Genomic DNA, 16,457 nt, shown 5'->3' with positions numbered 1-16,457 from the left:
TACTCTTCTCCTTAACTCAGATATTACCTCCTGCCGAAGCCTCCTATCTTCAAGAACTGTCTGTCCCCTCCTGTCTCCCTCAATACACACACACACACACACACACACACTGCAGTCTGAGTTAGAGATCCTTTCTCTCCTCCCATAGCACATTTCCTTCAACCCTGCAATATCACGCTCCCTGCTGGGCTGTCTTTTCCACTACTGCATTTTGGATACCTAGTACAGTTCTGGCTCATGACTGGGACTCAATAAATAGTGACTGAGTGAACACATGAGGTTGTCCTTTTAGGGAGGGACCGAGTCTGTCCTGTTCACTAAGGGGTCCCTGTATTTCCAAAGCCCTTAATACAGAGCCTGAAACGAAGCAACTGGTCTACAAAGGTCCGACAGGACGTAGAGACCATCCCAGTAGGTTGCTCATAAGTGGCGCGAGTTCAGGGCCACGCCCTCCCGAAGAAGGCCCAGCTGCCCATTGGTCTGGTAGCTCCAGCCGGGCCGGGGGCGGGGCCTCACTGCCGGTGGGAGGGGAGAAGAGGGGCGGGGCGGGGCGGAGCGGAGGGGGCGGGGCCTGGTCTGCGGGGTTGACGCGCAGGCCCGGAGGAGCCAGTTCTAAGAACCTGGAGTAGCGCCCCTGCCATCGCCCACGGTCCCTTCAGTTATGCCGGTAAGTGGCCACGCCAGCCCAGCCCCTGCCCCGCGCAGGCCTCTGGCCCCCGGCTTGCGCCTCGGCTGCACCATTGCTTGGCTCGATATCGCTCTTCCAGGGCCCAGGCAGCGCCCGGAGCTCCTGCCCCTTTTCAGCCCTCCGCACCCAATCCCCTGCGTCAGGGGACGCTCCAGAAAGTCGGATGCGTAGGTGGTTTTAGGTAGGAGTCAGGCTTCGGAACACAGGAGCAAGGCCTCCAGCGATGACAAACCCAGTCCTTCCCTGCATAGACGGGGAAACCGAAACCCAGAGCAGGGCAGAAGGGATCCTGTGATCACACAGGGAGTGGCTGGCGAGTGGGAACTGGGACTCCCAGTCCCTGCGCCTTCCACCTGGGTGCGCTGTCTGAGGAGCTGGCCTTGAGAGAGGGGCAGGGGGAGGGGGTGAGGATGGCTTGGCAGACGCGGCGGGTTTTCAGAGGTCCGTGTCTTCCCTTCCCCTGCCCACTCTGGCCGACTTTCAGGGCTCTGCTGGGCGACACTGAATGGAGACCATGCTTTCACCGGCCACTTTCTGAACCTGGACCCAGGGGCCCCAAAGAGGTTCGGGGACCTGCCCAAAGTCTCCTGTTGCTCAGTGGCAGAGTTTGGGGAGGAATGTGCAGGTCTTCGCCGGTCTTTGCAGTTCACTCAGTCTGACTGCAAATGTCTAGTAGCTCATGGCCTCATTTTGTAGATAAGAAATTAAGGCCTTTTGGCGCACTTTCCCTCTCGCGCGCACGCCCTAGCCTTTCTCTGACTCCGCTTCGTCGCCCGCCCCCAGGCTTACCTTTGTGTTTCTCCTAAGCTCCCAGGGCCCTTCTTTTGCTTCTGTAACTTGTTTCTGACTCCCAGCTGGCTCACCTCTGTAACTTTGTAAATACAGTTTCTCTTATCATTTGAAAAAGGAAGGGAGGGAGGGAGAAAAAGAAAGAAAGGCCTTTTTGCAAATTAAAAAAAAAAAACCAAAGCCCTTAATTTACTCAAAGCCCTGTTGAGAGATGGATGGAGCCAGGATTAATCCCCTTATCTTAAGACTCCGGGTCTCACCTGGCCTGGCCACAGGGTAAGTGGGGACAAAGTAGTCACAGTCGCATTGGCTTGGGAGGAAGCTTTGATCCCAGATGCATCCTAGAGATTCTGACTGGGTCCTGTGGTGTTTAGCTCTTTCCTGCAGGGTGCCTGGTTCACTGCTCTGCTCCAACTGAGTACTCAGAGGTGCCTCACGGATGCCCTGTGTTCTGGCAGCCTAGCTTTGGGGACGCTGTCAGATGAACCAGAGGCCCCCTGGGCCAAGCCACAAGCATCTCAGGTGTCGTTTCCCTTGGGTCTGGCCAGGTGCCGTGGGACAAATCCTTAGACAACACAAGGATGGACTAAGAACCTGACAGCATCGGCCCTCCCAGTTGAGCAATCTGCCCGTGGCAGTGTTAGAGGACAGCATTAATCACCCTGGGACCTGGACAGTGGGGGCCACCAGGTTTTTGGGGGGGTTGTGGCAGTAGAGGAAAGCCAGCTTGAGGATCATCCTCCTCTGTTCGCTTCTGGGGATTTAGACAAATGAAAGAGCTGTCAGAGGTGATGATCGGTATGAAGAAAGCACTTGGCACCGTATCATGACATGGAGAGCTGGAGGAAGGAGGTGCTAGTAGAGAGTCTGCCATCAAGACTGAAAGGAGAAGACTGTCTCCTGAGAGGTTCCTCAAACATGTGGAACCTCAGAAACCTTTCTGAAAATCTGTGCTCCTGCCTGCCAACCAGATGACCTTGATGAAGCTGCTTTGCGTCTCATCTGTAAAGTGGGGATAAAAACTGACCTCACAGTTAGTATTAACTGGAAAAATGCCAGTAAAATACTCAGCACAGCCACTGACAAGGCTAGTCCACAAGAAACAGTAGCTCTTGTGTAGGCCTAGGACAAGTAGGGCAGAACTATAGGCAGGCAGAGGTCAGACCCCATTTTAACAAGGACTACAGTGGTTAAGAGTTTAGGCTTTGGAGACTATTCTGGTCTAGGCCCTGCTACCCACTGGCTGTGTCCCATTGAGTGACCTGACATCTGAACCTCAACTTCCTCATTTGTCAAAAAGGGATAACAATAATGACTGACTCATGGGGTTGTTGTGGTGATTAGCCAATGCAATTCACAGAAGGTGTTTACCACAATGTCTGGCACAGGGGAAGCACTCACATATTATTCATAGTGAACTCCCAGTATTCGGGGCGTTCACAGACTATCGAATGTCCTGGAGAATTGAGAAAGAATTCCTTGTCTGAAAGGAGCTGGACAAATGTAACCCCACTCTATTCCCACCTTTCCAATGCTGAGATTTTATGAAAGAATCGTACAACTTGGTATTTTCATTGACTTTAAAGGACCCATTTTTAGAGGTGACAAAGCAGAAGCTCTGAGGGGCTGGAACTGCACAAGGTCAAGCATTCAGGGCCGGGCCAGTCTTGGGATTCTCTGTGAAGAATGGCTTATTCTGTTCGTTAAGCAGATTTTCCAACCCCACCCCCAAATTTACCTTCGCAACTCAGGGGTGGAGGAAGAGAACACTGAATTGTAATGTTTGCCACCCAGAAGCCGCCTCCTGGCTTCTGACCTCTGCACTGTAGACGATGAAAGGAGACCTGCTGGCCATAGTCTGCTGCATAGTCGAAAGCTTCAGCTAGCTGTTGACTTTAGGATCTTGGGCAGTAAGAACTCTTGCTACTTCACAAGGTGTTCCCACTTCAGAGGTCTTGCTGAGAGGCAGGGTTGTGGGGGTGGCAGGTGGCAGTGCTGTTTGCTGGTCCAGAACCAGCCGGATGTTCCTGCAGCCAGGAAAGTGTGGGTTCACATCCCAGCCGGAGAACCATACTCACCATGTGACTACGAGCAGTTTAATTAACCCCTGGTAAAATAAGGTGACTAGCTCCCTTTCCAGGACTAGTTAGGGTGAGCACTAACTGAGACACCAGGTAAAGAGCATTTGGTACATAGTGGGGCACACCATAGATTTAGGTCTAATATCAGGCTCGTAAACCTTTAAAAGCTTAGGATAGGTATACAAGTGCAAACCATTGACAGGAGTCAGCAGACTTTTTCTTAAAGGGCCAAATAAAGGCTTTGCAAACCATGTAGTGAGGGGTTCCTTGCCCAGCAGATGAAAATGGCCCAGAAACTGTCGGCCTGTTCTGGAGAGTGAAGGAGTGAGCACCTCTTCCGAGGAGAGATAGTGCTCACGACCCTCCCCTAGAGTCCAGTTTTATTTAGGAGCATATGTGCAGGAATCTTGACAAGCATGATCTTTCTGCTTAGTCAAACAGGATGAGGGTAAATAATTTACAAAGTTTTGAATACCCCATGGGAAGGTCAGCCTGGTGACAGACGTTTGTTATCTTTTTATTACTTCCCTGTGTCTTATCAGAAGGGGTGACTTCCCCAAGACTGCTTTCAACCTTTTCTCATTGCCTCTGTTTTCAGGGCATTGTGTGTGGGGGGGGGGGGGCAGGGGTGAGTATGCCCCCCATAATGTAGTCTGTTACAACAGATGTACCTGGTTTTATTTGCAGTTAGCTTTATTGCGCTTTACAAGTGTCTCAGTCTTTGTTTGTTTGTTTGTTACAAATTAAAAACAAAACCCTCCACCAGCAAAACTATGACAACTTGCTTTATTGCAATACCTGCTCTATTGCAGTGGTCTGGAATCGAACTCACAATACCTCTGAGGTGTGCGGGTTTGGGGATGCAGCAGTGACCTGAATAAACCCTCTGTCTTCTGGGAGCTTAATTTGTTAAGATTTCATGGAGACTGTAGGATGTCAAGCCTGCATGAAGCATCTAAGAGGCTGGGTCCCTTTGGTGGCCTGCCCTCCAACTCCTCAGGAGCGCATGCAAATCCACTCCTTTCCCAGGATTTAGGTGCTGCCTCTGAGAATGAGGCCTTTGGATGAGAACAGAGGCCACTATATATCAGAATCACCAGGGAACTTTCTAGCCATTGTAGACGCCTCAGCCCACACTTGGTGATCAGAGCCTATAGTTTTTGCAAGATCCCTGGTGATTCTAATACTAAAGGTGATCTTCTGATGCATAAATAAGACCAGATCAGCATGGCTCAGAGGATGGGCATCCACCCTTGTCAGAGTTGATGGTGCTGAGATAGCCCCATGGCCTAAGAATCAGGATTTTGAAGGTGAGACAAGAAACCAACATTTTATACTAGTTTCCGAGCTGATGCAACTCACTGCATGCCAGACACTGCTAAAGGGGTTATAGGGATTACAGCCTCATTTAGTACAACAGCCTGTGAGGTATAGAAACCCTTAGTTATTCCATGTGACCGATGAAGAGAGTGGGGCCCAGAAACAGGCAGCTAGGTCTTGCCCTATGTCTCTGCCCCGTCTTGGCCCTTGAGTGGGCTGCATGCTGGTGGGGTGTGTGCGTCTCTGCAGGACTTGGCTCATGATCCCTTTTGTTTGTTTCAGAAGCACGAGTTTTCTGTAGACATGACCTGTGAAGGCTGCTCTAATGCAGTCACTCGAGTCCTCAACAAGCTAGGAGGTGAGTGAGTGGCCCTTGGTTGGGGGTGGGGTGGGTGAGACCGATAATGTTGTGGCCAAATGCATGCAGACATGGAGCAGGAGAAGCTTGAGCTTAAGGTGATAATAACACTGACACTAAGATGTATTGAGTACTGAGCATGTGCCAAGTACTCAGCTTGGTGGCTTTCATTTAATTCTCACAACCATTTAGGTAGCTTCTTTGACTATCTCCATTGTAGCAGGAGAGAACTGAAGTTCAGAGAGGTTAAGTAACTTGACTGGGATCACACAGCCAGTAAGCGGCAGAGCTGGGATCTGGCCTTGCAGTCTAGTTCCAGAGCCCCATTGGTACTAGTTAGTATGTTGGTGATCTCCATTGGGGTAACTTTTGTTATATGACACATTTGAATGTCATTTTCTATTAAGATTATTTTTAGTTGTAACAATGTGAATCAGTCATGTGAAGAACTCCTAAAGCGCCTCTTTTGAACATATTTAGAAAACCATTATTCTCATCTAGCCCCCTCAACTCACAGCTGGGAAAACTGAGGCCCAGAGATGGTGGAGGCCTGGCCCTGGGGCCCCATGAGGTAATGACTGAGCTGCCCTCAGAATTCCGATAGTGCAGGGGCAGTCAGTCTTCTAATATTTTCTTTTTTAAATTTATTTTCAGAGAGATGGGGAGGGAGGGAGAAAGAGAAGGAGAGAAACCTCAGTGTGCAAGAGATACATCCATCAGTGGCCTCTCACACACCCCCAACTGGGGACCTGGCCTGCAACCCCGGTGTCCTGACCAGGAGTTGAACCAGCAACCTTCCATTTCACAGGCTGGCACTCAAGCCACTGAGCCACACCAGCCAGGACAGATTTTTATTTGTGTAATAATAACACCAAATTTTCAAAGGGCTTCCATTAGGTGTGATCTCATTATCATTTAAAGCAGTTTTCTGAGCTGTACTGTCCTTTGCGGAATGAGGATGCTGTGGAAAGAACCTGACCGCTGACTTGTCACATGACTGGGGCCTCCTCGCCCACAGGCCTGAGTTTCCCCAGCCATCATATGGGAATGTCAGTCTGTATCTGCTTTTGCCATGGATACTTGGGGTGAACTTCTGCTCAGAAGCCCCTCATGTACAGAGGGGCACGGTCTGGATGAAATGAGGGTAGGACTGCTTTTTGACAGCTCGAGGACACCCGCCCAGGAACCTGGGCTGCAGGGGACACAATTTGAAAGCCACTGTGTTAGATGGTCCCAGAGCTCCTTCCAGCTCTATTATGGCAGAAGAGGGAGACACTTCTGAACCAAAAGAGGAAAATCCAGAGTGCAGGATGGATATATTGTAACACCCACCCACCTCAGCTATCCATTAAGTACAGATTCAGGCATTCTGACCAAACCTTGTGCCATGTGAATTTTAAGGCTCCTTGACTGAGGCTTGGGGGTCTGCTCTGAATTTGGGCAGGTTTCTCCCTGCCTTTCACTACTCTCCCCACTTGTGTGGCCTCTTGAGATGGGTCAGAAGAGTTTCTAGTTGGTTGGGGCCTAGCTGAGCAGTCCTGGGCCAGAGGAATCACAGAGTGATGGCATACTTGAACTTGGAGAGACCACAGGGGATGGCCAACCCTAACTCCTTCAGTACAGATGGGGAAACTGAGGGCTGTAATGGGCAGGATCCAGCAAGGCAGGGGTGAAGCCACATCTAGAACCTATTAAGGGCCTTCCCTCTGCATTCTGTTGTCTCAGTGAGACCCACGTGCTGCTGGGGGCTTTAAATTGGCACAGCCCTTGAAGAAGGCAATTTTCCAATGTCAGTTAACACCGAAAAGGTGTCAGTCTGCTGCTCCACAATTTCCACCTGTGACTTCACGGTACAGAAATACTTTCACAGGTTTATGTGTCCTGGTGTGTTTACTGTATCATTGTTGTGTAAGGGTGAGAAACTGGAAGCCACCTCAGGGTCCTTCAGCAGGGGGTTGAGTATATGCATGGTACACCCACATGACAGGTCACGGTGTCACTGTTGAAAAAAAGAAGAAGTAAGTCTGTATGCTAAGATGGCAAGATACCCTGGCTGTCAGAAAGTGAACCATAGCAGGACCTGTTTCTATAGTATGATGCCCTTTGGGGGAGTTACTTTCCTTTTGTCTATCAGGGAAAAAGACTGGATAGATCCCCACTATTCACAGTGATCTCTAGAGGGTGAAGGAGTAGGGGCCTTACACTTCCCATTTTATCAGAAATGTTTGCCCTTTTTTTCAATGGTATGCCTCTTACTTTTGCAAGTCTAAGGCAGGGATCCGCAAACTCCAGCCCTGATCCCTGGTCTAGAGGAAAGCAGAAGAGTGGTTGTGAATAAGAAGTTCAGAGCCTGGACTCTTTCTCACTCTGACTTCGAGGGTCTCTGCTTCCATGGTACCCACTCCCACTCCACTTCCTCTCCCCCTTCCTGCAGGAGTTCAGTTTGAGATCGACCTGCCCAACAAGAAGGTTTGCATCGACTCTGAGCACAGCGTGGACGCTCTGCTGGAGACCCTAAGGAAAACAGGGAAGACCGTTACCTACGTTGGCCTCAAATAGCGCAGGCCTCAACCCCTGGCCCGCAGGATGGACCAAAGTGGGCAGGTGGGTGAGGCCCTGGCACTTTAACAGAATAGTTGATTATCTAATGCAAATCACGTGTCCAGGGAATCCTTACAGCCCCCTGAGAGTAGAGATTGCACTGTGTAATGTTTCCAAGGGCCCTTTTTATGACATGGGTGCATTTTGTGATCAGCCAAGTTTAAGTTTGGAGCATATGACCCTGAACAGTGTGTCTTTTGCTTTGATAAGTTGACTGTCCCATCAGAGGTAACACCCCTGGCCCGCAGGATGTACCAAAGTGGGCCTCGTGCTGTTGGGCACTGACCAGGTACGTTCATTCAGACGGGCACGAAACCATCGCATGTCTAAGCCGGATATTCCCACTGATTTTATGTGCTCCAGGAGGCGAATCAGAGGCACTGTGCCTGCACTCTGCCCTAGGGGACCAGGGCAGACCTTACTCATCCACCCAATATTCCCTCTGTGCCCAGACTCCTTCACAGCCCCACCCTCCTAGCTGTCGCTCCCCATGCAGTGCACCTGACGCCTGACTTGCAATGATTGCCTCATCCCTGTGCTCTCACTACGATTAAGGAAACTGAGGCCTGGAGAGGGGACAGGGTTTGACCACAGCCCCATGCAGGTGAGCGGCAGAGGCAGGACGAGCAGCATCCCGAATTGGGGCTCTGACGGCTGGTGGCATTGTTCCCTGGCTGGGCCCGTGGAGAGCTCCCTGGACAGAGGCCGCCACTACAACTGACTGGATGGCCATGGCACTGCCCTGCGAGTACAGGCCCCTCCCCAAAGCTTCCACTGGAGTCTGAGCCAGGGTGTGTCCCGGGTATAGCGTGACCTCACATGCAAATCACAAGAGTCAGATGTGACTGTTTCCCTCATCCCCTTTCTGTCCATGGATACAACTCATGGTCAGGATGAACACAGGGTGCATAACCAGAATCCCGGCCCAGCCCTCACTGCAGGCCTGAGCTTACCTGCCCGAGACTCAGTTTTCCTGTCTGTAAAAATGGGGCTCTGCCCTCTATCCTGCTTTTCTGCCTGGCGGCGGTTACTGTGAAATGGCTCCAGCATGCTGCGGACCAGTGCTCACCATTTTTCCTACATCCCTCGGGTTTTGGGGGGAGGTTGAGGGGAAGGTGCTTGGATAAGAAGGAATGGATGGAAGCAGGGAAGACAAACGCCTTCCTGAGCTGGTTATACATGGGGGAGCCCCAGTGCAGACACTGACTTGGAATCCCCTAGCCTCGGTGTGTGAATTTTGTTTAACTAAAAATGTAATGCCTGCCGGTTGTGAGCCAAGCTTGGCTGAATGTTTTTCTCACAATATGTTTTCTTAATTGAGGTAAAACTCACATAATGAGCAATTAACCATTGTCCAGTGTACCATTCATGGACACTTAGTGCATTCAGTGTTATACAATCACCACTTCCCCCTAGTTTCAAAGTTTCATCACCCCAGAAACATTCCCTGTACCCATTAAGTAATCTCTCCCCACCGCCCCGCCACCTCCAACCTATTCTCTAGATTTACCTCTTCTGGACATTTCATAGAAAAGGAATCATACAGTAGGTGACTTTTTGTATCTGACTTCTTAAACCTAGCATCATGTTTTCAGGATTCATCTAAGCAGTAGCATGGGTCAGGACGTCATTCCTTTCTATGGCTGGATAATTCTCATATAGTTTTCATTTCTTTTAGCTTTTTTATCATAGGAAGTTTCACCCATCTACAAGTGGGGTAGTTAAGATGAATCCCCATGTACTTGTCACCCAGATCCAACAATTGTCCTGTCACAGCCATCATTGTTTCATATATGGCCCCCACCCCCATATTGTTCCACAGAACATTATAGACATATTTTATCTGCACATATCTCAGTAACCACATGCAGCATGGGAAGGCTTCCCAAGATTCAAATGCATGCACTGGGTGAGAATCATCGGTCAAGCGCTTTGCCCTACAGACCCAGGCAATGCATCTCATCCGTCTTTGAATCTGTTGTAAGCCCCCTGACCCCCTGCAAAGACTGGTTTCAGTCCAGGTTTGGGAACCAGAGCTACAATGTTTATTGGTTATAAAGTCACCTTGATCATCTGGCTATTGTCAGATTTGTTTGCTCATGATTCTGTTCATTGTCTTCCCAGTGTAAGTTGAAACGGGACAGGGAGTGCTGTCCCAGCAGCCCTGGAGTTCCCCAGAAGAGGCCTTGTCAGTGATTGGCTTATTAGCAAGGTTAATAGGTTCCAGTCAAGCTGAGAACAAGAGACTTGGGAGCAGTGTGCAACTGCCTTTTAGTGAACCTTTGCTTCTGCAATGCTTCCATGTGCACAGCAGATGGCGCCTTTGTTCCACCTAACGTCTCATCTTTTCCAGGACCCTGACCCTCTCCTGCCTTCCAGACAGATCTGGAACCCGGCAATCCTGCTCAATGGTGGGAGTTCCTGATGAGACCCCTCACTCGCCCTGCTCCTCCCTAGCTTCCCCGCAATAAAGTCGAACTGCTTTTGTTGGAGATGTTGTCTCCTGTGTCGCCTTGGTGTCACTTGCTTACGTGCTATGCTGTGAGGCTCACATGTTGCTATGAAGATCATCACGATGCTTCCTTGGGTTGGAGTTCTCAGAGCTCCAGGCTGAGAGTAAGAAGCCCAGTGGATTTTTATTCTTTGCTGTGTGATCTTTTGCAAGACATTTACCCTCTCTGCGCCTCACTTTTTCTCATCTATAAAGTGAAGGTGTTGGGTCAGATTTGGTGATCTTATTTTATTTCTTCTCACTACTTTCTTAGACACTGTATTTTGGAAAACTTTTTGTCCTATCAAGTGACTCTCAAATCTTAGAACAGTGGGAAGAGGCAGTGAAGACAGACTGCCTGGGATAGAGTCCAAGCATAAGTACATTTCTGCTGGGCCACTTAACTTCTCAATGTCCACAGGATCAAATGTGATGATAGTATCTCCTGCAGATGGCGGTTATGAGGATTAGGTGAGGCAGCAATGTAAATCACTTAGAGTAGTCCTTACCAGTTAGAAATCAGTCAGTGAACACTGTTCACATGTGTATTTTTGTGTGTTTCATTAAACCAAAGATTTGTAGAAATGTCAATTACAATTTCAGTCAGCCTAAAAATTAGAATTCTAACCAACCTAAAAATTAGTGCCTCATTGCACAGAGTTGATTCACTTGTATCAAAACAAAGGGAATGTTTCAGCTTATGTAACTTTTTTTTTTTTTTTAATATTTCTTTAAACCAGCAGTTCTCAAACTTTTTCATCCTAAGACCCATTTACACTCTTAAAAATCACTGAGCATGTCAAAGGGCCTGTGATTATATATGGGCCATGCCATATTAGAAATTAACACATGAATTTTTGAAACACAAGAGTACACAAATATGCGTTCCATCAGCCATCAGGACTAGATGGGGTCATTGCATACATAGCAAGTGGATTCTGGAAATTTCACTGTATGCTTATAAGAGAGAAAGGGGCATCTTATGAAAATAATTTTTACCTCATACACTTTCTGAAAGGTCTTGGAGACTACATATTGAGAATCACTGCTTGAACCCTTAACCAATTATTGGGCAGTGACTGGCGACCCTGGAGGGAGACTTGGCTCTGTATTTGACCACCTGTGTGTGACCTTGGACCAGTCACCTAAACCTCTCCCAGAGACAGCTTCCTCATCTGCACAATACACAATACCTGCACCTCAGGGAACATGGCAGCCAGAAATAAGACTTGGTTTTGGCTCTAAACTGTGTGCCAGCATCATTTTGGTTCCATTATGAAATTTCTAAACAAGTCTCGGGCATTTCTGCCTTTGTGGTCCCTTAGGGGTGCAGGGACTTTCCCAGCTTTCATGGTATCTGGGTTTCTTGGCCACAAGATGGCAGTGTCCTTTGGATTTGCCCATCTTTGGAGGAGTTTGTTTCTGTGGGCTCTGGGAGTATGAACTTGAGGAGTCTCCTTTTCCCCAGCTTTCCCAGGAGACCTGGTTTAGGCCAGCTGGCCCATTGGGAACGCCTGTGGGTTGAGACACTGTGCCTCTTGGGGTGAGTGATCTCGGGAGGAGCTCCTTTGCTTTGGCTCTTCTCTGCACCACGATCCACCTCTGGAGTCCAAGTTTCCAGCGAAGGCCCCAGAGGAGCTGGGGAAGCTCCCACGCCTGCCCGCAGCCCAGCTGGCTGTCCAGGGAGCAAAGGAGACCACACGGCCCAGCAAGGGCTTCTGCAGGCGTGGGAGTGGGAGCGGATGTGTGCTTCCCTGGCCCACCTTTCCCAGCCTGCCCCTGCTGTGTCTCCCCGCTGGCTTCCCTGCGTTCATGCTACCTCACTGTGTACAGAATGATTCCCTCCACGTGCCTTCCCACCGTGGCCTTGTCTCCGTGTACAGATTGCTGTCCCTCCCTTACATAGCACAGCCTCCATGAAGCCTCTCCACACCTGGAAGTAATTTATTCCTCCTCTTGGCCCTCACAGCACTCATCCCACCAGCTTCCATGTTGTGGCAAAGCTTTTGGTCCATGTGTCTTCCTTGTTTTCAGGGACCAAGCCAGGCATCTATTCCCTTAGCACACAGAACAGGCACTAAGAAAATATTTGATGGATGTGTAATAACTGCCATTAAGGGGACATTTGTCGGTCATGCCCTCACATTAATCTCATTCCATCTTATTTGGTCCCCATGAGACAGTGGACTAGCCCAGTGATATTAAGCCACGCTCTGACTTCAGGAGGTCTGTATTAAAGTTCTGCCTCCATCACTTAATAATGACGTGACCTTGGAAGTCACTGATTCTTTTGTGCAATTCAGTTTCTGCTTCTGTGAAATGGGGACCATAATGCTACCTACCCCCAGTGACTACTGTGACTTACATAATATCCATCACATGCCTAATGCTTGAGGATGGCATTCCACAAATAAATCTTTTGAAAAAAATATTGATTGATTGAGAGAGAGAGAGAGAGAGAGACATCAATTTGTTGTTCCACTTATTTATGCATTCATTGGTTGATTCTTGTATGTGCCCTGGCCCGGGATCAATTAAACCCGTAGCCTTGGCGTATGGGGACAACCCTTTAACCAGCTGAGCTATCCGGCCAGGACGTAAATAAAGCTCTTCATTTGACCAAAAAGCTTCATGATTATACAATTTAAAGTTTGAAAACTGAACTTTGAAAAATTCAGATCTAGATTCTTTCAACCATGGCAAACTATGAAAAGTAACAACGGAACCTTGAGCAACAGCCCGATGTGGGAGGTGAGCGGCTGGTGCCCAGGACACGGCCCTCTCTGTGGCATTCTCCTCTAATTAGGGCCAGGCTCTTAAAAAACCCAGGTCTGTAATTTCTGGGGAGTGTCTGTCAGAGCTGCTTTTAGATTCCTTGTCTTTAGGGGCTGTGGCCACATAGTTTTAAGTAGACAAGTTTCCTTATCTGCTTCCTCAGGGGGAAGGCCTGTAAATCTCATGACTGCAGACTGGGGCCTGGGAAGAAAACATCAAAGCCTCTGGAAAAAGGATGTTATCTCCCAGGGGTCTCTTTATCTTGACTTCCTAGCATCCTAATCCTTCTGCAACTATAGATCCCCAGACAACTTGGATAAGAGTGTAGGCTCTGCAGACAGAGGGGTCAGTCCCAGCCCAGCTGCTGACCAGCCATGTGAGCTTGGGCACGCTGCTCCATGGTCTAGGGTCTCGCTTTCTCATCTGTAAATGGGGAGTGGCTGTACCTTCTGAGCCTGAAGCGAGCTGATAACGAGCACAGAGAGGGTGTGCTCAGTGTGGCTCCTGTTGTTACCATCACAGGGTCTTAGGAAACGAGAAGCTTTAGCTGGCCCGCCAGCCCCACGCGCACACCCCCTCCCTCTGTCGGTGGCCCCAAGTCCCGGCCAGCGCACCACTCCTGCGAGGGAGTGCGGGGAGCAGCTCGCTCTACCCCAGACAGCCCTGGTGCTGAACCCACCATGTCTCCAAGGACTGGGCAGGCGGGGACTGTGCTGTCACGCAGGCCTCAGTCTGGCCCTTCCCCATGGTGGTTCCTCAGAGGCAAAGCACCCTTACCCTTGCCACCCCCCCCTTTGCTTTACCCCACAAGGAATGCCCCAAACCCCCTCTCTCAGCCCGTCCTCAGGGACAGGGCCAGAGTCATCAGCTACCCATCACTGGGCTCTTTGTTGATGCCCTTTCGATAATGGAAGCTGAGAACACATGGCAAAGAGCAGGCAGTTCTGGGTGCCACTGCCCCGGCTCGCACGGTCCAGACTCCGCAAGAGGAGGGACCTTGAGTGGGTTACTTTTCCTCCACGCACCTACTTCACACAGGCGATGCACATAAAGCACCCAGCAGGTAGTTGGTGCTCAGTCAATGCTGTATTCCGTTTTACATTTTTGAGAAAGTGTCACTGAATCCTACCACTTTGTCAAAGGACTATCAGTCAGAGTACACCCAACATCAGACCTGGCCCCTGCTCCACTCCGCACTGCCCCTCCCAGGGTCCAATTCGGAAACAGCCCTCATGGAGGCTGCCATTTGTGGGTATCTGACTCCTATTTTGGCCTGAACAGAAGCTGTGATTCCCTCTACATTCCATAATTAGAGAGGCCAGAAAAGCCATTGAGATCACAGGAAGGGCCCCAGGGAAAGATGGAAGACTAAAGTCAGGGGGAGCAACCTGGAGTCCCTGAGATCTCCAAATTCCCCACCAGGGCTGAGAGACCACCTCAATCCCTCCCACCAGGACCTCGGGCCTCTGCCCCTTCCTCAGACCAAACACCCCCAGAGATGGCAGGTGCCTAGAAGCGGAGAATGTTAGAACTGGACAGGTCTTTAGAAATAAGAAGTCCTATTGCCCCATTTGTGTTAGTTATTTTATTATTAATGGAAGTATCCAACTTTTGATGATACAAAAGAATTATTTAAAATATTAAATCTTATTTATATATCAGCTTCCCCACTTTCCCCCAAACCCCCCCACACCCTCCGCAATCTCCACATGACAGCACATCCTTTCTCTTTGGTGTATAACCTTCCCGACCCTTTTTAGGCTTACCTAAGCGTACATAAGTAAACGTAAACAGCAATGAAATGCGGCGTTTCAAAGTTCAGGCTCTGAAGTTAGACCATGTGGCTTCAGATTTAACTCCATATCATACTGGCAAGTTATTTCACCCATCCAGGCCCCTGTCTCCCCACCAGCAAATTGGAGATCATTGTGTGTAAATCACAGAGTGGTTCTGAGCATTAAGCAAGATCATCCACATAAATCACTTGGCACAGTGGCTGGCCTGAGAAGACTCAAGAAGCATTAACCATTCTATTGGTATGGATGTTTTGCAATCTGCTTCTTTAAATATCTCATGGCTCATTTTCATCTCCTATGTACATATTATCTGTAGCTGCTTCGGCACTACAGGGGCTGAGCTGAATGATGTTAAGGCACCATATGGCCCACAAAGGCTAAAATGTTCACCGTCTTGACCTTTACAGAAAATTTTTGTTGATCCTTGGTCTAGATTAGTGATTTCAAACTATGTTCTATGGAAATCTAAGGTTCCATACAGGTATCTCAGGGAAAAGAGAGGAGGAGTAAATGGTGGGACCCCAGCAGCACTTTTTTTTACCAAGACTGATCCACCAACCACTTAAGGAAGAAATTATACCAATTCTCTACAATCTCTCTCAGAGAATAGAAGCAGAGAAGGTACTTTCCTAACTCATGCCAAGGCCAGCATTAATTACCCCAAAACCAAAAACAAGACAGAGATTACAAGAAAACTACAGACCAATATCTCTTATGAACAGCAAAGGCCCTAACAAAATATCAGCAAGTCCAATCCAAGAATGTTTAAAAAGAGTTATATGCCAGAACCAAGTATGATTTATTATAGTTATGCAAAGCTGGTTTAACATTTGAAAATCAACTGATGTAATCCATCACATCAATAGGCTAAAACAGAAAAATCACATTATCATGTCAATAGATGCATAAAAAGCATTTGACAAAACCCAACACATATTCATGATAAAAACTCTCAGTAAACTAGGGATAGAGGGCAACATCCTCATTTGATAGAGAATATCTAAAAAAACAAAACAAAACAAACAAACAAAAAACCCTAACAATAACATACTTAATGGTGAGAAACCTGAAGCTTTCCCACTCAGATCAGGCACAAGACAAGGATGTCCCCTCATCCTGCTTTTCAACGTTGTGCTGGAAGTCCTTGCTAATACGAGGCAAGAAGAGAGAAGAGAAGAGAAGAGAAGAGAAGAGAAGAGAAGAGAAGAGAAGAGAAGAGAAGAGAAGAGAAGAGAAGAGAAGAGAAGAGAAGAGAAGAGAGCCCTAGACAGTGTGGCTCAGTGGAGTGAGCAACAGCCTGTGAACCAAAGGGTCACTGGTTTGATTCCCAGTCAGGGCACATCCTGGTTGCAGACCAGTCCCCAGTTGGGGGCACGTGAGAGGCAACTACATATTGATGTTTCTCTCCCTCTTTTTCTCTCTCCTTCCTCTCTCTTTAAAAATAAATAAAATCTTTTTAAAAAAGAAAAGATATACAGATTGGAAAGGAAGAAATAAAACTGCATTTGTTTGCAGATGAAATGACTATCTATGTGGAAAAATCCAAAAGAACCGGCGT

General features: G+C 48.6%; 1 protein-coding gene across 1 annotated transcript; it reads left to right on the top strand.

Annotated features, from left to right (window-relative positions):
• Nucleotides 1–661: 661 nt before the first annotated feature.
• ATOX1 (antioxidant 1 copper chaperone) lies at nucleotides 662–10,343 on the top strand. Its single transcript, XM_090290262.1, has 6 exons — nucleotides 662–667; nucleotides 2,385–2,510; nucleotides 5,161–5,236; nucleotides 7,671–7,840; nucleotides 8,048–8,126; nucleotides 10,191–10,343. Exons 1-4 carry the CDS (start codon nucleotides 662–664, stop codon nucleotides 7,793–7,795), a joined length of 333 nt encoding a protein of 110 aa, XP_090146388.1. The 3' UTR covers nucleotides 7,796–7,840; nucleotides 8,048–8,126; nucleotides 10,191–10,343.
• The last annotated feature ends 6,114 nt before the right edge of the window (nucleotides 10,344–16,457 follow it).

The sequence above is a fragment of the Furipterus horrens genome, unplaced genomic scaffold (genome assembly GCF_987537825.1).
Source record: "Furipterus horrens unplaced genomic scaffold, mFurHor1.1.pri manual_scaffold_10, whole genome shotgun sequence".
Classification (NCBI taxonomy): Eukaryota; Metazoa; Chordata; class Mammalia; order Chiroptera; family Furipteridae; genus Furipterus; species Furipterus horrens.
The sequence above is the reverse complement of the archived record's forward strand: the minus strand, read 5'-3'. Positions and strand labels throughout refer to the sequence as shown.

Coding starts and splice junctions, on each gene's coding strand:
- ATOX1 (XM_090290262.1), top strand. Junction 2,511..5,160: donor GGATAAAAACTGACCTCACA/GTTAGTATTAAC, acceptor TGTTTGTTTCAG/AAGCACGAGTTTTCTGTAGA. Junction 5,237..7,670: donor AGTCCTCAACAAGCTAGGAG/GTGAGTGAGTGG, acceptor CCCTTCCTGCAG/GAGTTCAGTTTGAGATCGAC.